The 20,611-nt window shown below is 43.7% G+C and overlaps 2 protein-coding genes across 3 annotated transcripts in view; one reads left to right on the top strand and one right to left on the bottom strand.

Annotated features, from left to right (window-relative positions):
* The window catches only part of ptn (pleiotrophin), a 38,340-nt gene extending 26,587 nt beyond the window's left edge, over positions 1 to 11,753 (top strand). The window contains exons 2-5 of the mRNA XM_068586196.1: positions 799 to 893; positions 1,693 to 1,866; positions 4,343 to 4,504; positions 10,960 to 11,753. Of these exons, the coding sequence (XP_068442297.1) occupies positions 800 to 893; positions 1,693 to 1,866; positions 4,343 to 4,504; positions 10,960 to 11,015 (486 nt within the window). The 5' untranslated portion in view covers position 799 and the 3' untranslated portion in view covers positions 11,016 to 11,753. The remainder of the gene's footprint in view (positions 1 to 798; positions 894 to 1,692; positions 1,867 to 4,342; positions 4,505 to 10,959) is intronic.
* A 132-nt stretch (positions 11,754 to 11,885) lies between these two features.
* chrm2a (cholinergic receptor, muscarinic 2a) overlaps positions 11,886 to 20,611 on the bottom strand; it is a 63,335-nt gene continuing 54,609 nt past the window's right edge. For both annotated transcript variants that reach the window (XM_068586193.1, XM_068586195.1), the window contains exon 3: positions 11,886 to 19,972. In XM_068586193.1, the coding sequence (XP_068442294.1) occupies positions 18,423 to 19,931 (1,509 nt within the window). In that variant the 5' untranslated portion in view covers positions 19,932 to 19,972 and the 3' untranslated portion in view covers positions 11,886 to 18,422. The remainder of the gene's footprint in view (positions 19,973 to 20,611) is intronic.

Raw genomic sequence — 20,611 nt, 5'->3', positions numbered from 1 at the left:
GTAAAACATACAGAACGGGGACCCACTCGTAAAACATACAAAATGGGGACCCATCATAAAACACCAAAAACGGGGTCCTGCTCATAAAGTATTCAACATGGGGAAACACTGACAAAACATTGCTCATGTCTGAAAATTACCCAATAGTCAGCGTACTTTTATTTAGCTCAGTATAAGAACCAAACCTGAACATGTCTTCAGAACCTTCCAAAACAATCTAAGCATAAATATCTGTGGAATCGGAGCAAAAACGCTTCTTTAAAGACAATATTTTGCGACATTGCTGCGTCAATCTTAGGTTGTCAGTCAGAATTGACTTAGCTTCACTCACAAAATTGTTTTTTTAGGTTTTAACAAATCAAACTTGTGTGTTGGACTTTATCTACCCTTGACAAGGTTTCACAGAGATTGACAGCAAATACATCCGTGACTGACAGTGGAGTGGCGGTGCAGACAATCAAAATGTTGATATTGGAATCCAGCACAGTGGAAATGACACCAGATGAGATGGAAATTCCCCAGGCAATTCTTCTGTCCCATGAGACTCGGGAATATTGATTTTCCTCGTCTTCATCCTGTTCGACCAAATGATTGAATGTGTCAAGTCAGACGCATTTGAAATATTTTAAAAATGTTGTGCTTTTAAAATGAAATATAATCAACATCTAAGTGGACAAGTGACACTTGACATTCCAAAAAAAGGCTCCTTGATTGCACTGAACAGCACAGACCGATAACACTGAAACTGTTTAGAGAAAACAGGCTTTCGTTCTAACGACCGTCTCGTCTCTCCTTCAGTATGAATGGACAGAAGCAGTGGACACGGGTGGCCGTGATGGCGCTCCTGGTGCTCACAGTGATGGCAGCTGAAGGCGGCAAGGCAGAGAAACAAGGTGAGGTTTGGAAAGTCTCTTTAACTATTGAAAAATTCAGAGACTTATCTATATATTCAGGTTTAGGTTTCCTTGTATTACTATTAAACAGAAGCACCATGATGTTCAACATTAAATACACACTACGACTTGTGATGATTGAGAAGCAACGTCTGTCTATAACCCTCATCAATATAAAAATGGGTTTTCCCCAATGGAGTGACATGCAGTGCTAACACCCCCCTTAATGCTGCACTGTTAGAAATGTTCCTCTTAACGGCTTATTTAGTTGGACACAACTCTCGAAAATATTTGAAAATGGAAAAAAAGCCTTTAGGGTTGAAGTAATTGGTCTCCCTTGAGAATTTAGCGAAAACACAAAGCAATAACTCACAAGGAAAGCAAAATAAGTCAGATAATTCCCACATGGCTAAAAAACAACATTTCGCTAATTTATATTCAAGTAAACAAACTTCATTTTAATTGAAAATTAGCATAAGCACTAAACTCGTTACATCTGCTTTAAAATAATATTACAAAGTTCAAGAGGGGGTAAATATATATGAAGGCACTGCAAGACGGATGAGACAGATTCTCAAACATTCATCATAATCAGACCCGTAGATGTGAGTCTGTTCTGCCATGTTTGACATCATTCATATTTCATCCTTGACATGGACTTGACTGCTGTGAGACTGGACCGAGAACTTAAATCCATAAATACATGACTTCGTTTTTACCTGCTAAAATCCAGGAACTAAATAATGTAGGCCTTGCAGCAAAAGGACTTGTCCTGATCAATGTGTCTTTGATTCTGCAGGAAAGAAGGAGCGTAAGTCAGACTGTGGGGACTGGCAGTGGAGCGTTTGTGTAGCCAACGAAGGCGACTGTGGACTCGGCACCAGGGAGGGAACACGCACCGGAACCGACTGCAAGCAGACCATCAAGACCCAGCGCTGCAAGATCCCCTGCAACTGGAAGAAGAAGTTTGGAGGTCGGGAAAGGACACATCCATTTGTGAACCAATCTGAAAAGTCAACTTTCAAATGATATTTGTGAATAGAACAATTGGTAGAAATATGTGTCGCGTACGTACACATGCATCCTTTAACTGCACTGCTCCCGTCCCTCACTCACCCCACATCCCCTCATAATGTATGCCGGCCTGTCACTCACACAAACAATGGTCACATTTGTACAATGGGGAATGAGTAAGCTGGTTAATTAGAGGTACAAAAAAAAAATGTCTGCTGAGGAAGTGATACATCGACATGGAAAACGCAGGAATAATCATCCTGCTTTGTCATTTGCTTTTTGGGCGAGAGACTGTGCAGCCTTCACAGCTGAAATGTCTCGCAGTGACAAGCCTGAGGGACTTTTGTTCCCCGAGTAAGGCCTGTCAGGCAAGAGCCTGCTGCTCTGCAATGAGCCTGTCACGAGTGATGAACACACTGCAGGAAATCAGGGTCCCGCTAACTGCCTATATAGATTATAGCAGCAAAACTTTTGGAGTAGTTGCAATAACTTACATGCCGCTGGCCTTTAAATCACAAGAAATTACTTTAGAAAAGAAAAGAAAACAGGAACGAGAAGAAGGCGTCCTGCTTGTGTTGTACATGTAGAGAGAAAGGTTGTAATACTTGTAATAAGTAAATCAGTCTTAATTTTTTGCCATACTATGGTAGGATTTCTTTGAATAAGATTAAATATTTAGGCTTTGCAAGATAAAAAGCGAACTTGACATTAGCTTGGAAAACTCATTTTGAGCTTAGAGCTTATTTATTGTGTCTTATTAAGCCTGTAATGGTTAAAAACGACAATATATTCAAAATACACTAAACTTACAAGCCCATATATGTATATAGTTCACATTTTAGGTGATTGTATCTTGCTTATATTACTTGTTATCATATATTTTGTCAACTAAATAGACATTGAGTTCATAAGATTTTACATTTTAGGTGTGAGGATTTTTTTGCAAATCGAAAAAAAAGATAAATAACCACTGCAACATTTGTTCCCCACGCCACACAAAATGTGTTGGAAATGGTGTGAAAAGACCCTGCAATAAAATTGTGGCTCAGATATGAATCACCATACTGTATTAACATTAACATTATGTGGCTGTAGGTATCATATCAAGAACCTTGTAACAAAGCGTCAATTTGGAACCGAGGGGTTTTCTCTGAGAAATACATGAATACAAATATGTGCAGTGTCGCACAATTAATGGACACAAAGCCCCCGAACATGGCTTTTGATGTTGAAAAGTAATAAAAGAAAAAAGGGAACAAATTAACACAGAATCATTCCCAAATGGTGAATATTCTCAGCTACTTTCCAACGACGACCTTAAAATCTAATTAGAAAGTATTAGAAACTGCTTTTGAAAAGGTTCAAGGGCAACGCACAATTCAAAATAATCAATCATCCTAAAAATCTATATCGGTACTGTATATGACACCTTTAACAGGACATATGCTGTGTAACTCCCAGGAGCCTGCCAGGTATCTCTCTCTCCGAGACAAATTATAGAGGCGGAGGTTTTTAAAGTTGGACGGTTCAGAAAGTCCCTGTAGGATTCTTGCAACAATGGCCATGTCTCTCTCTCCCTCCCCTCCTCACCCTTTCTCTCCCCCCTCTCCCCTCCTCTGATGAGCACCTGGGGATCTCAGAGGCAGTGACAAGGGGTCCAACGCTTTCATGTGAGAGGAAGCTGACGAATGAGTGTCACAGCCTCAAGGGAGCCCGACTAGAGTGGCAACAAAATAATGGAGGGAGATGTGAGAGACATGGACATATAGCGCACACACACACACCTTCAAACACACACACAAACACACACATTTCTATAACATACACTGGCCACTGCTTGCATCCTGTTGTGGTTGAGTTTAAGGCAGAGTTTATAAGTGCTTTCATACGAAATGAAAGCCCATTTATTATAGGTGCAGATAAAAGTACTTTCACTTCTGTGCTGCCAAGATCGAATCAGCTTATTATGTCCAGGATGTACAGGAGCCAGGCTGCTTGTGATTGCATTCATCTGTTAGCGGGTTTCATTATATAGGAAATACAGAATCAGAACAGCAGAAGCACCATCTGCTGCTCCCAGGAAAACGCTATGAGCATCTTTTATTTTGATTTTAATAAGAGTGTCTCATGATATGGTCTTGTGGCTAGTGGACAGTTTCTATTGATAGGAAGAGGATAACAGCGTTAATTAAAAAGCATTCATCAAACAGCCATTCAAAGTGTATGACTCACAGGTCCTCAGGCGCTGAGGGGTTGATTCGTTGACTGATTGCAATTGACTGCTTTTCTTTTGATCAAACAAATCTAGATGCCGCATTGTGTCCAGTATTACCAGGTTTTCTGCTTGATTTCTCCTGTACTATACCCTCCTCAAAAAGCTACTTAACGGAACAAAAAGCAGCTAATGAAGTATCTGATTCCCCCGTGTGCCGCAGGGGAGTGCAAGTACGACTTCCAGGCTTGGGGGGAGTGCGATCTGGCGACGGGCAAGAAGAACAGGACGGGCGTGCTGAAGCGAGCGCTCATGGATGCGACCTGCGCCGCCACCGTCACAGCCACCAAGCCCTGTGGGAAAATCCCCAAGACTAAGCTGCAAGGTAAACCCAGAGGGATGAGTCATCGCTCGAGAGAACGAAACTCTCGCCGAACACGCCGTCGGCGACAGCGGGGGGTGCGCAGTTCATGAATCACCGTGTCTTCAAAAATATGACGCGGGGGTTCGAGGCACTCGAACAAAAAGATGGGGGTCATGGGAAGCAGGAGCGCATGTTCGCAAATTCAGGACGGAAACTTGGATTTAATAACTTCTAAAGTGCCCTGAGAAAGAAACACATTGGCACAATTCAACGTATTAAAGAAATCCAGGTGCCAACAAGACTTTGATGAAATTCACACAAGACAACGCAAAGTTTAGAGCGCTCTAACGAGACAGAGTCCCATTGCTCGCCTCTGTAAACTATTTAGTCTGGTTTAACGGTGCACGAATTTAAATAAAAAAAGAAATATTCGCTGAAAAGTAGGAAGAGCCAATTCAGCTTTTTCGTTGTAAGAGCTGCCACTTCTCCGTCAGAAATGGTGCACCTTGAAATATTGCTGTCGCAGTTTATTCACTGATCTACCGTCATAGTAAGAAGCTCTTTTCCTGCAGTCTCTCTCGAATAACTTCATCACCGTTGCTATTTTTGTCGACTTTATCGCACATATTCTGCGCCTTCTCTGTGGCCCAGATGTCAAACAAACAGACGATCCAGACGATCCTCTCCCGCTCGTGTTCATCTGTTGATCATCCGAGGACATCTGAAAGAATCTTTGGGGTTTGCTCACAAACGGTCCGAGAGACACCGCAGAACAATCACTGCGCTCGCGACAGCCCAAACAAGCCTTCGATTAAAGCAGACTTCACAAGACTCGTTCGCGGACCTTGAAATGTAATCCTCAAGGGAGGCTTGTCGCGACAAAACGTCGCACCTTGATGCAACGCAGTTGTCTTTTTGGACTCGTTTGAAAGCGGGAAATTTTGTTTTTTTTGTTCTATTGAGAAATCACGTGTCAGTCGATCGGTTCAGATCAAAAGAAAGACAAAGTCAGGATTTACAAGAAGAAGCGCTCCAGTTCTTTCTTGCACTGTCAAATCACTGTAAACAGTTACAGGGAATGATACATTGGTTGGTTTGTTAAATTAATTATAGCTGAAGGGATGTTTACCACTGAAGTGTCTCTGTTTATTCAGAGGAACTGCTTCACTGCTTCCCGGTGACACGCTTGGATATTTCATGTCGCTTTTTAATGCGTTTCAGCGAAAAACATACAGGTCAGATATCTGAATTATATTGGAATTATGATGAATTAGCATCGGTGTGTTCATCAAGGGGCATTTGAGAGACGCCGTCTTGTCTTTGTGACGGATGTATTCATCCGGTCTCCCGGCTACATCTCGGATTGACTGCATCTTTATTCAATCCCACGAACCCTTGCAAATTATTTTAATCCTGGGCGATGCCAGCTGTGATTCACACTCACATCAGAATGATGGAAATCTTCCTTCTTAAGCGCTAAACCGAAGCAGTGTGTGGCCGTGTTGAAGCAGAGGTGAATAGGTTAACCCGCTATTCAGCTGTAATTACATGCTTTTAGCGTCCTTTGGTCACGTCAAAGAAACCAAAGCCTTTCTTACATTCGACGGGAAATGGGCAGTTGTCGGCACAAGATTTGGGCTAATAGGAGAACATTACCAAGAATAATAACCACCATGTGGAATGTATTGCCCTCTGCTTGGTGTAAAACTGGTGATAAGAAAGCTTTTGGTTCATTCCAAGTGAGGCGATGCCCTTTGTTTAATTCTGTAAACAAGGATGTGTCTGACCCGCTGCGACTGTCCCATTGTCCAAACAGGATTATAATGAGTGCAGAATTTCTGCCAATGGTCATAAACCGCGCCCTTATCGCACTCAGCAGATGACATGTGTGCACACACAGGTTCGCACATGGAGTTTGCATAACCCTACTGTCACTTCCTCAAACAGTCAAGGTCAGGTGAAGCCAGACATTACATTTTAATTGTGTTTTTTATTGTTATACGACAGGACGTCTGCAGCTGCAGCGCTGACAACTGTTACATGTCTGTCTGCTCGACTGTTTGTCTTAAGATGTTGTGCCAAACTCTGTTTGACTTTCAAAGGAGGAATCTCTTAAATGTTTCACTCGGTAGCGCATCATTAATGCATTGTGACAGGAAGGATTTTCTTGAGCAACTGTACTGTATTCGCCATCTGTGGCTCTCCCACGCTCCATAGCAAATAGAGACCACAGGATGCTGCCGGTAACATGTAAAGAGACGTAAATGGATTCAACTTCCCAACTTGGCCGCCTGGTCAGTGGCCCCACACTAGACTCTCTAGGTCTAGCCTCATTTGTACGGTATGGGTCAGTTTCCACTCGTTATTTTCATACTAAACTTACGTTTTAGTAGGAAATAAAGAATGTAGGTTGGGTTAAAATGCGGATTACGTTAAACATACAATGCATTTCGTCACGCAGCTTAAAATGAGTAGACTTTTGGTTTCACTCAGGACTCAAATGGCGGTGTGGTTTTTTAACCCAACCATCCATCATCCTTTTTTCTTTCTACTAAATACTCTGACACCTTAAGCCCCTCCATAATTACAGCCACGTAGAGCACGTAGAGTCATGGTTAGACACATAAAGCCACTCACAAAGCGGCCAATTTGAAGTTGGGAGTGAGAACAGGCTGCCACTATAGTCCTCTTAACAAAAGCAACAGCATCAGTGATTTCAGCAAATATCCAATAATGACATGTGTTTTGGTGAAAGCGCTCCAAAATCATCACTCTTGAGCAATAACAAACAGCACATTTTGAATTTGGAGGACTGGTTGTTTAATTTCCACCCATTTTCTACATGGAGCTGTGGGGGATGAAACCTATCCCATAATGCAATGGGCGAGAGTGAGGAATGTAGCTCTGTAGACAGGTCTCAAATATATCAGTCTCCATAAATTCAGTTTTTTTTCGCTGTTGCTGTCCTGGTGTGATATAGTGAATATAAATAACCTGAAGTCAAATTGATGAATTTAATCATCAGACCCTTTCAGTTGCTCCTGTGTGAGAAAAAGAAGGTCCACATTAAAAACCCTTATAAAAAGGATGCATGAATGCATCCACATTACACTTTCATTACTCCGCAGTTACATAATACAGGAAAATAGATGGAGCTCATGAACCTTTCATGTTAAAAGATGTAAATAAAATGTATATATTCATATACCTGAAAGGTGTTTGGTTTGCAGCGCCGCGTACCTGCGCCAAACAACTGCAATGAGGGCCAGATGCGTGGATGCAAAGTGACAGCCTAAGAGGTGTGAGAGCTGAGGGCAGCAGAGAAGCAGAGCGAGGATGACAGTGGCCGAGATGAAGGGAAGCAGTCGGAGAAAGAGAGAGAGAGAGAGAGAGAGAGAGAGAGAGAGAGAGAGAGAGAGAGAGAGAGAGAGACAGAGAAAGAGGGAGATTTGCTTTCGGAGCAATGTGATTGCATGATGCGTGGCGTGATTTTTCTACGTCTGCCAGTTGGAAGATAAGCTCTGGGAAGCAAAGGGGTTACTGGGGGGAAAGAAAGAGGGGGTGCCGTGCACAATGAGGTGTGTGCAGGGAGGGGAATTGTGTATGGTTTTCTGTGTCAGGGGATGGCAGAGATACAGTCCACAGCAGCGAGATCAGGGAGCTTACGGATGAAAAAAAAAAAAAACAGATACGTTTGGCTTTGGCGTGACTCCGATAGACAGAGGAGAGGGAGAGGTTCCCGGCCAAAATCTGCAATTCTGAGCAGCCACCTTGGGTTGAGGAGATAGGTTTCCCCCCCTCCCGACTGCAGCAGGTTGCTGCGATGGAGGTAGCATCTGTCACCTGCAGATTCCGGAGGAGACAATGCAAAGAGGCGCCTTAGGGAGCGATCTGAGATTCAGAGTTGCGTGTCTTTGCTGTCCGGCCCAGGTGAAACACAGCCCCCCCCCCCCCCTGTGGAGCGAACGAGAGAACAAAGAGTGACAGAAATGAAACATTATGAATGCCTGGAGAAACCTCAAGGTCCTCTCCACCACCCTGCCCCCACTTTCTCTTTCAGCAGAACGGGAGAAAGCGGCGTGTTCGGAGTGTTTGGATGCCAGGAGTTGGTTTCAGGTGAAACAAAAGCTCTCGTCACTAAAATCTGGCTCTTCTGAATTTCTTTGGAGCAATTTTGTTTGCGTCATTCTTCCCGGACAGACAGGTGGTTGTTCGGATTTGAAGTCAAAGACAAAGATTCAGAGAAACGCAGAGTTCTGTTAATTATACGCCCACTCCTGATTTCTGCACTAAAGAGACGTTTAACTGCAGAAGCCGTGAAGGCGAGAAAAGAAGGTTTGATGTTTGAAGGCTGGCGAGCCAAACTTTGTAACATATGGACTTGTAATAGCTTCATTTAATCCCTTTTTAGGGCCTTTTTTTGCCCCCTGACCATCATTCACAATCCGATGACGACCCTTGAAGTTACCTAAAAGCGGACACTTAATGGCGGTTTGTCAAATGCTTCAAAAAGACGGTTTTTCCACTTTTTTCCCCGCCATGATTTAACCATGCACACAGCACACAGCACCAGCACCAGCAGGGGAGTTATCACAAAGCAAAGCATTATGGGACTAAAGAAAAAAAGGTTTATTAGGGACGTAAATGTTTTTTCTTTGTGTTGTCATGTATGAAAATGAATAATGAAGGCGGACCGCTTGACTATGGGCAAAGTGGTCAAACAGAATTAGCATATAAATGATTTTGTCTCAAGCTTTTTCATTCATATACGCTGTTGATCACGGTAACTGTGATCAATATAAGAAGGTTAACACTGCTTATGAAAAGTATAAAGAGGCATAGAATTGTAAATATACAAGTAGCTCACAGTTGTACGTGAGTAAATGTACTTGCACAATAACAAAAAGTCAGGCTCAGCTCTCTTTGGCTTAACATGTAGTCCTCGTATTTTGGTTCAGGGCAGATTGGATCCAGCGACGGCCTGATTATGATTGTGTGTCAGAGGCAGAGAGGAGAGCGAGCGGTGCCATGTAATGTGCAAATGCAGCAGAAAGTACTCCAGCCTTGAAAAAAAAGTCCCACATCTCAAATATGGAGAAAGATGAGAGTGAATCCTTTCCGCCATCTCTCTCCCGAGAGCAGAATGTGCTGACAGAAACAACAGTGGGAGAGAAGAAGATTCAAACAAATGAAAACAAGCAAACAAATGGGACGGAAGAGCCATTTCCGTATTTGCATGAGCGAGCGCGCGTTGCACGTCAAAATCTTAATGCTCGTGGAAGTTTGCAGCGGAGGGTGACAAGAACAGATTTCTAAAAAGATTTCCTCACAGTGCACAGTCAGAATGTTAAAAGGTTGAAACCTCATTGAGGAGGCGTAACGCGTCGCTGTGCAGAAACGCTTGCAAGCTTGTCCTTTCAAGCTAATCCATTCCAAACTAAAAGGAATTCAGGACTTAACACTGTATCTCGTTTTTTAATTAAGATGTCTCTTCCATACATTACTTGTATTACTTGTATATCAGCGAATTTTGATTAAAATTGGCTTTTTTTCCTTCTTGACCTCCACTCGTTTTACTTTTGAAACATCATTATAACACATTATAATGAAGCATTAAAAGCTTGCGAGAAAACACTTCTGGTATATAAATTGCTTTAAAGATGGTCAAACAGGTACAGAAGTTGCTAGCGCAGACTTTTATTAACATTTCTTTTCAGCCATTTTGAATTGTCTACTGTCAGTTTTTCATGTGTTTGGGAGGGTGTTTTAGTTTCTGCTTGACATACATTGTGACTTTTTTCCAATAAACTTCTTACGTAGTCCTCACAAAACTATTTGGTTTGGCTTAGAAAAAGATCCTGGTTTGCGTAAAGATGCGTATGTTTGTCAGACTTGTGCTTGTTAGGTCACTGGTGTTAGAAAACTACAGTAAAATAAACCAACATTAACTCGGTTGCACACAGGACACGAACAGCTGTCTCCATCTTGAAATTAATACTATTTTACCTGCTCCATCTTTCTAATTGTTCACATTTTAGCTGGTGTGTGTCACACTGACAGACGAACAGATTGACAGTCCACCAAAACAGCTGGCCAGGCGCTAGCTAGCCAAACCGCTGCAGCTAGCCAAACCGCTGTAGCTCGTGCTCTCCTCCTGTTCACCAGAGCGGAAGGGAAAGCCATGGACTGTGGCTCCTGTCATGGCTGCCAGGTACCAATTCACTCTTGCAGGAGGTTGATAAAGCCCACCGGGCCACAAATCAATTCCCGGGAGCGAGTAGGAGGCAGGGACCGCATGCAGTGTCACACGGTCAATACGGTTGATTATTACAATCTGAAGCGGAGCCATATGTGTGCTTCTCATGGAGACAACGGGATTGGTTTATATGCACACACAAAAACACACCACCTCTGTTCAGAGAAAGTGTCAAAGTAAACTCTGTGTGCTGCAACTCTTTCCTTTTGTGTTGTTGCAGATGCAAAGAAGCAAAAGAAGGAAGGCAAGAAGCGAGAGCGCACCCAAATGGACTGAGGAGGTTGTGTGTCCCCGGGAGGAAGGAAGAAGAGGGTGGAAAGACGTCCACCGCCCTATTTCCACACGGTTCCTCTTTGTGTGTCCTGTAGGTTGACAGTAGGAGCCTATAGAGCTTTGACAGAACCAGTGGAAACATGACTTTTAGTGACAATGTTTTACTTTTTCTTCTTTCTAGCACCTGATAAGAAACAACTTGTATGTTGCGATAGGAGATGTGATAGTCAGCGGTAGGGAAGAATAATGAAAATGGAAGATTTTTGTTTTCTAGTGTCTTACCTAACGATGTCATTTTTAGGATTATTTTCTTACCAACAAATTGGATAGGATTTGTTTTACAGCTGCATAGCCTAACTCTAATTTGGAAAGCTCTTCGGTCCATGCCTCGACTTAATGAAGCAGCTTGCTAAAAGGGAAGCTCTGAACGTCTTCACTTAATTAATTTGTGCAAAAAAAAAATGTATTTGCAATCTTTCAAGTGTCTCAAGTTAATGGTTAACGCTTCCCCCTCCACGACTCTATGCTTTGTGAAATGTTTCTTTCATATCCAGTAAGAATACATGTAATCTGACTGGAGGCTGCATGCTTAGCATATGTACAAGTGTGTAAACTACTACTGTTTTTAGTGCGTTTTCCTCCTGCTGCTCTGTTGTACCTCAATTTATACCCTCTGATTTTTACTCTCCAGCTCTTGGCTATAAAAAATAAAATAAAAGTGCTCCCTAATTGTAGTCTTCAGTTGGAGTTAACAATCCCTTTGTTTCCTGTTTCCAAAAATAAAAAGGAATAAAAAAAATAGAAGCCAGAAAAGATATTTCTCTTTTACCTTTGTTTCCAAAAAACAAACAAGAAATGTCAAAAGGATTAAAACACATTAATATATCTTTATTTGAATTCCATTCTGAGAGAAAATGGCACAATGTAACCACTTAATGCAGTTCATCTTACAGTGTCATAGGTGGCCAGCGATAATAACACTCAGATTCATTGACCAGAACAAATAATCAATCAAGAATGCATCAAAAAGGAAATCAATACCATTGTTACTGTACAGGAAGTATCATAGTGGGGGCGGGGGAGAGGAGAATAAATGAGGGGTTTTCGGGTGGAGGAAACATTCAGATAGTAGCTATTAAAGACGTGTATGTACATTACAAATGTACCGCATCCGAATTACATATAATATATTATCATATAGATATATACAATGCAAACGATAGACTGTAAAATGTATTTTTTTCCTATTGCAAGAGAAGCCACAAGCCACAGTGAGTGAACACACAAAGAACATCTACATACATAAGCAAATGAAAAATGTTTGCACTTGTATGTACATTTAACACTTGCAGCAGGCTACAGATTTTTCTTCTTTTTGTACATTTTTTTTTTTTTACTGATTTTGTTTCAAATCCACGTGATTACTGTGACCCTTGACGCTGAAAACGGGTCAAACGACTCAACCCTCAACACTTTGGTTGCTCCTCGAGAAAGGAAAGCGAAAGAAAAGAAAACTTTTCCCCAGGATGATACAATTGCAAAAAGTTATAAAGTGTGTCCAGTTACATCGCAGACGGCCAGCTTCCTCCCAAGGTGAGCAAGAGGCCTCATACATATACAGGTGAAATCAAAATGAAGCCCCTGCCTCTGGGCCTGTGGGTCACTGGAAACTAGTTTGAGCTCCAGTCCTCCTGTCCGCGTTTCCAGCTTTGCTCTTTTTTTTTCTTCTTTCCTTCTTCCTGGCTGCAAAAGTCACTCTCGAAATCCTCTTGAACTCTGCTCTCAAGTTGAAACGTTTGGATCCAGTCGCTCATCTTTCAAGGCAAGAATCCATTCCTTAGTAAATCATGCCCCCCCCCCCCCAGAAATGCACTTATATTTATACCTTCTACTCTTATAATCTATTTGAAACACTTCCAATACCCATAATATTCATATCTTATAGATTTCAAATACATTTTCAAAACAAAAAAAAGAGAAACTCTCTGGCTGTACACTGCTCATATTTGAATTTGTCATATTACATTTGTACTTTGTACAGTGATAAAAGAAACAGCTTTGATACATGTGATAGAAAATGTACAATATAATGTATTCATGTGTGTCCCAGTACCACGCAAAGATGTGTGTAGAAGTGAGTCTTTGGAAGCCTGTTGCTATTGAAAGACTTGTTCAAAGAGGAAGGAGTGATGACACGAATAGACCATCACACATTGTGCATCTACCCTGATGTGTGCCATGATATTTTGTCCAATCTGATGTCTTCATGCTGAGGAGGCCATTTAGAAAAAAATAAAACACCGCACAGCAAGCTGCATGCACACACACACACACACACACACACACATACAGACCAATGTCAGCACTGCTCTCTTTGTAATAGCAGACACACACCGGAAAGAACACATGACAAATGTGAATACACGCACACACGCACACTGGATGGAAAAATCGACGGAAATAGCCCTCAAGGGCCTCCAGGATGTATAGAAGTAAGTCACTGCTGTGACTCTGGTCTGTAGGTTTCTTTTTTTCTGTGTTAATTATGTCCAAAAGGCATCGAGATGACGGTTTCAGATTGTTCAGTCCACACTTCCATTGCTTCTGCAATCAGACAGCTGATAAGATGGAAATTATAGTGACGGGAGCTCAGAGCTGAGAAACACAATATCCTTAATATCCCACCGCAGCACCACGCGCCGCTCGCTGCACACACACACGTCACACACAGCGGGGGGGTTTTCAAAGATAAAAGAGCAATTTGCTTATGTTACTCTGGATAAGGCACTTCAAATTGCTCCGTACAATCTGGCGATATATATTTTTCCCTCTCTGATAAAACTCTCGCGGCGTGCACGAGCCCGCCGCCGCCGCGCGCTCGCTCGCGCGCTCGCTTCTGCAGAAGATTGCAGAGATTATTCCCGGCGGCAGGCCCCGAGAGCGAAGCCAGAGACAGAAAAAAAAACTTAAATTTGAAGTCCTCTCTTGATAAACGTCACATGTCATACGTGTACTCCGTACAAGGAGTTTAGCCCTTTGACATAAGCCGTATGAAGAGGAGCCCAGCTGGCTCTGACGGCACATTATGATCCGCTGATCACAACAGAGACGATGTTTAGAAGAGTCATGCGAGACAGGATGAACACCGGAATGCATGTTTCATGTTGGAATGGACCCGGTATGATGATGATGATGATGATGATGATGATGATGATGGCGGTGGTGATGACTGGAAAAGCGAGAAGTGGTGGATTCCGTTTGCACAACACCGAAATGAGACGCCATAAAAGCACAGGGGGGATGGTAAACAGCGCCGCGTCACGCTGTGTTTACACCAGGCGGCAGATTTAGTCTGGGACACTCAAATTCCTGCAGCGGGAACCCTTGGCTGACCCGCCGGCAACGGCTGTGACTTCTCTAAACATGGTCCACATGCGGCGTGATCCTGCTCTGCTTTGGATTTTATCACTGACAAAACCAAGCCCCCTCCTCATCCTCCCTCCTCCTCCTCCTCCTCCTCCTCCTCCTCTGCTTAGCCATGACTACAAAGGGAAGCTTATCTGTTTCATACGTACAAACTGTACACCTTGGGGGTTATCTCCCTCACATGCATGACAGCCGTTCTCTTTCGCTGTCAACAAAGAACACTTGTTCTATCATAAGCCCGCATTCTCTCACATCCCCCCCTCGCCGACGACGCCTGATACAAGAACATCTTTTTGTTCTCATCTGTCTCACCAAATTGGCAACACGAGATTAGGGAGAGGGAGGGGCGACGAGGTTGTGGAGAACTTTGCTCCGGATGTTTAGAGTGTATGCCAGGGAGATTATTTTGGATGCATCTCCCTCTTCCCCTCCCCGCTCCAGGAGGCGATAAACTGCCATCACCTTCCATCAAACACCTAAGCAGCTGCTCAAACTGGGACCCCTTGGACCACCGCTGGAGCTGCAAGCCACTTACTCTCCTGCTGGTATCACTCAAACGACAGCTTAGCAAAGATTAATCAGATATTCTGGAAGGCTCTCTACCCACTACTGAGACGTGTGACGGATGTCAGACAGACACGGCTCCACTTATCACCCTGACGGATGGTTGGATGTCGGACTTGGATGGATGCCTCGGTTGCCGCTGAAACTGCTCGGGTAAATAAACACGGACCGTCCACAAACAGTACGTGCAAGAGCGCTGGAAAGTAGTTGTTGATTTTTAAAAATGGCCGCCGTGCGGGATTTGAAGACATCGAGTGAGGTGAGGGAAACTTAAACTCCTCCCATGTGCCGATGAGCTTGGCGGGATATGCTATAGCGGCCGAAGGGGAAACCTCAACAACGTGAAAGGCCCTCTCGAGAGCCAGTGTTTTGTTTGTCCGTTCTGGGCTACTGTAGAAACATCCAGCTGCTATTCAAAGGTAACGAAAACACAGAGTCAGATTTTCAGGTGATTATAAAGCACACATTTAATATCATATTCCATTTCTGCCAATGAATCCCCCTAAACGCTGGCCCTTTAAGTTGTATTTTATACAAAAAAAACGGCTTTGTACATTAAATTTAACATGTACAATCAGTAAAATTAGGTATAGTAAATGTTTAATTGGAATATGGTATTGTTACATTGTGATTTCGGTATAGTTTGAGTAAATAAACTAATGGTTTTGGCAATATGCTGGAGATGTCTGGTAATTTAACAGCTTTTTTGCTATAGGTCGCCAGCAAATACATGTAAAATATCAGTGTGCTATCTTAATGCTAAATTGTGATTTTACTGCATGTGCAAGGTTGTTCATCCTGCACATGGAGGAGCTTCACAGCGCAACATGCAGTCACAAGGAACAAGGCCAGAATGAGTGCAGGAGTAAGATAATCAATAATAGAGCAATCTAATGCATATATATGTGCTATTTACATTACATTCATGACCTCATATATGAGCTGGAGACTATAACAGGAGCACTAAGTGGGGCATGGGCGTAGTATGAGAGCACAAGCTGAGCGTGTAATGGGCAATCTTTAATCTCAAATGTAGGTGTTCCACCTCGTCCCATAATCTGATCAGCCTCATGGTGAGGTTTCATTATAGGATCTGTCCCAGATCTCTGTTTAAGGAGACAGCCTTAAGGAGCTACATGGTGCAGGCGTAATTCTTTGCAGAGGCCCCCCTACCAGCCGCTGTCGCAACCTCGCGACGGCAAACGCTTCCTGCATATTCATCACTCCGACTGGTGAGCATACATTAATGCAACTGAGAATTGACTAATGGGCTGAAATGATGGATGACATGCATGGATACGCGGCACGCCGTCTAACAGTAAATAGATATTTTCTAATTTCTCTCCAAATTAAAAAGACATTCATTATTTCTAATCTAAAAATATAACGATCGGAAAAAAAGGATAATTAACGCGCGCGGTGTTTTTCAAAAAGAAAAGGTGATGGGTTAGAAAACATGAACAGTTAACACGCGGAAATAGCCCTTATTTAAAAATCACAAGGTCGTGACTCGTGATCAGAAGTAAACTCCACTCTTGGAGCAAACGCACATCAGCAGGTATACCCACACAAGAACTCCCACACACACACACACACACACACACACACACACACACACACACGAGATCTTCGCAATTATTCATCAGTACAGTGAGTACAGTACACGCTGTGACATCACATCTACTAATCAGCAGAATCACACGATGTCTCCCACTCATCCACACAAACGCCACACAAAGCCTTCCCACAGACGGCAATACGCCACAGCTCTGAGCTCCGGCCACCTGTCTCACTCACCGAGTAGGACGCAAACACACGGGCGTCTGAATAAACCACCATGAAACACACATCAGATGCCCCCGTGAGCGCTCGTAAAAGCTGACGGGGCGTCGTGCGATCGGCAGCGAATCGAAAGAGTGCGACTGAACAATCTCGCGTTCCTATTTAGTCGTAAGTCTCGCCGTCGTTCTTACAGCGTTTTGGTTATTCTCTTCGATGATACACGGCTGGGTTGTAATCGAATCTGTGAACAAATCCTGTTTGGTTTTTTTGATGGTTACGTGAGGGACTATTTCTTGGCCGGGGTGCAGTGATTTCCTCACAGTGACGACAAGACTTCAGGCAATGTATGCTCCCTGCCAAAAGAAAAGAAATAGTCCCACACACAAACCCTTTTGCACGTCGGTTATTTTACAAAATAAAACAAACGAGACGCACCACGAGCGAGCTTTAAAAAGGTGCATGGTGGACCGTTTTGGTTTCATGGTTTTTTTGGACAGAGTCAGGCTAGCTGTTTCCACCTGCTGTCAGCCTTTATGCTAAGCTAAGCTAACTGTATCCAGGCTTCATATCTACAGACATGAGTGGTATCAATCTTCTCGTCTCACTTTCTGCAAGACGTTAAATGGATGTCCCAAAATGTCAAAGTGTCCTTCAAAGCCAATGGAGGTTCATTCTCTTGGAGGATCTAGAATAGTCGTTGAGTGTTTTTCAACATTTTATGGCACAAATTGAGCCTATGAAGAAGAAAACGTATGGTGAATTTTAAGTGAGGGGGGCTATTTCCTCATAAGAAAGTAGTTCCAATGAAACATTCTTGACAGTGACAGTGTCAGGAAATTGTTTCTGTAAAGAAATGCCGCGAGCACAACTGCATTCATGTATTAAAGTGGCGGCGAACTTGGCTAAAAAAAAAGGCAGCCTAACCTAAGTGAGAAAATGTGTTTTTGTAGTTTAGCTGAAGTGCAGCTTTGATATTTTTATACATCTATTCTGTATTACTGGAAACTCATTCCCACATGGGCTCATTGGTAGATGGGATAGCTCTACAATCTACACGAGCTACCTCACTTTATTCTACATGTTGCTGGTTGGAAGTGCCATGAAGAGGATCACAGACGGACGGAAAGAAGGCAGGCAAAGGGGCACAGATGGGTGTACGCACCCACATGTGCACACATAAATATAGAGTATACACTGATATGTACAGTTATCTACAGGTATCTCCACTGAACTTCAAACAGCTTTAAGTTGGAAATTCAGTCAGCCCTATTTTCCCATTTGAACTCTTGTGTTTTTTCGTACAGCGCAGATCTCTCTCCGCTCTTTATCTTTTATTTTTTTTCTTCAAACCAGCTCAGTGTCACTTCTAAGTGCCCCGTACTTTATGCTCTCTGTTCCCCAACCTTCGTAATCCACGCCGCTTTTGCACGACACATCTCAAAGCAACTGGCAACAGTTGAATTTGTGTAAAGTGCTACAACCGGTTATTGAGAGAGAAATCGGAAAACAAAGGAATAAAATGATGGAAAGTAATCTCACATGTACACTTTGCAGTCTTGCTCACGGACTTCTTTCACACACACACACATATACATGAATGGCACACTCAGGCAACTCTTCCACCTAGGTGGCCCATATTTATCTGGCTGACCTACTATTCTTATATTGGCAGAGGAGAAGATGTTTGAATGTCTTTTTAAAAGTGACATTGCACAGAGCGTAGCAGGCCGGGTTGATGGTGCTGTTGATGTAGCACAGCCAGTATCCAATAGTCCACACTGTGTTGGGGATGCAGCTGGAGCAGAAGGTGTTAATAAGCACCATCACATTATAAGGAGTCCAGGTGGCAACAAAAGCTACCAGGATGGCCATGATGGTGCGGGTCACTTTCTTCTCTCGTGACGGCGGCACTTTCTTCTTCTTGTTGGGCGGTTGCTTTGTCATCTTCACGATCTTCCGGGCGACGTGATTCTGGCGCTCCGAGGCCGGGACGATCTCCACGGTGGCGTTGGACGGTGTGTAGAAGTCGCCCTTGGGCGATTTAGTCTTGATCTTGATGCAGGTCAACTTGGAGCCCCCGGCCTTGGCCCGCTGACGCGGGAGCGGCTGGCTGGTCTCGGCGCTGGCGTTGGCGGAGGAGGGCGTGGCCTCCTCGTCCTTCTGATTGGACGCGGCTGCGCTGCCGGATGTCGAATCGTTGGAGCTCTCCTTCTCCTCCGCAGTGGCGCAGTTCTCCCTCGTCACGTCGTCTCCTTCGGTTTCCCCCTCGGCGGTGGACGAGGAAGGCCCCTTGCCGTTTTGCAGTCGTCCGTCGTGCTGGTTCGCTCCGTCGTCAGCGTTCTGGCTCTGCAAGCGCGCCGTCTCTTCCCCCTGTACGTTGTTGTTGTTGGGTTTCGGCGTGTTGTTCCCCCTCTGGCCAGGCGACTGGGGCTCTGGATTGGCTCCGGACGGCTTGCGGTTATCTTTCTTCACGCGACTCTTGCTCGCTCTGGAGATCTGCCAGTAGAGCTGGATCATGATGATGACGGGCAGGTAAAAGGCGGCGATGGCGGTGCCAAAAGTGACTGCGGCGTTGGAGAAGAACTGGATGTAGCACTCCCTCTCAGGCACTGTCCGCCCACCAACAATGAACTGCCAGAAGAGAATGGCTGGCGCCCAGAGGACAAAAGACAGGACCCAGGCTGCCGCAATCATCATTCCCGCCATCTTGGTGGTCCTTTTGACAGGGTAGCTAAGGGGCTTGGTGACACAGAAATATCTGTCAAAGCTTATGATGAGAAGATTCATGACGGACGCATTGCTGACGACATAGTCCAAGGCTAACCACAAGTCACACACCACCGGGCCCAGGGGCCAGTACCCCATGACTATGTAGACGGTGTACAAGTTCATAGAGCACAGTCCGATAATCAGGTCAGCACATGCGAGGCTGAATAGAAAATAGTTGTTGACAGTCTGTAAGTTCCTATTAACTTTGATGGAAAGCATGACCAGGATATTTCCAATAACTGTGACCAAACTGAGGGAACCGGCCACCAACACGATGAACACCACCTCCACAGTCTTGTAGGGGCTTTTGCTTTCTGCCTCAACTTTGGTGCCGTTGCCTTCGGAGGCATTCCAGTAGGTGAAATTGAATACATCCATGGCATTTGGTCTTTTTTTGCCACCTCCTACTCAGATGGAACCTACAAAAGAGAACAAAAAAGAGAAGATTCACAATCAGATACAAAGGATGACTGTATCTGCTGCAGCTTTTTAGTCATCCGAAGACTGCTGAATGGCACATTTAACAAGGTCGTTGGTAGACCACAGTTATATTATGCTGTTTAGGAATATTTCACCTTCTTTCTCACCCCAGAAAGCCAAGAAGGCAATTCAGAATAACAGTAGAAAATACCTTCTTGGAGGCATTCAGTTCATTGTTTCAGTCACGTTTGGTCAAATCTATTCATGTTGCTGGTTAAGTGATGCCATCTTTCAACGTGTAATGGTGTGAGAGGAGATTAATGATGCTCCACAGCTGCAATACTAAATGTTAATCCATATTGTCTTTTCAAACCATCCGTATAGGCAATGTGACCTTTTCCTTGCCTCAGCTTTTAGCTAATCTAAAAGCAATTCATCAAATAACAGCGACAATGCTGTGTGTCCCACCAATTACATGGTTAATGTGAAGCAAAGATACCTGGCACCGATATTTTTCATAATTAGCGCATAAATAACGTCTCCTAATTAGACACCTGCTTCATTATTAAGAAAAAAACACACTGAAAAGGGACTGCATGATCTAAATGAATAGCTGATGGAAGATGAGACGCACAGAA

Source organism: Clinocottus analis, unplaced genomic scaffold, assembly GCF_023055335.1.
Source record: "Clinocottus analis isolate CAN_PGR_092001 unplaced genomic scaffold, fCliAna1.0.p SCAF_20, whole genome shotgun sequence".
In the NCBI taxonomy this organism is placed as follows: Eukaryota; Metazoa; Chordata; class Actinopteri; order Perciformes; family Cottidae; genus Clinocottus; species Clinocottus analis.
Note: the sequence above shows the minus strand (reverse complement) of the source record. Positions and strands in the feature narration are given on the sequence as shown.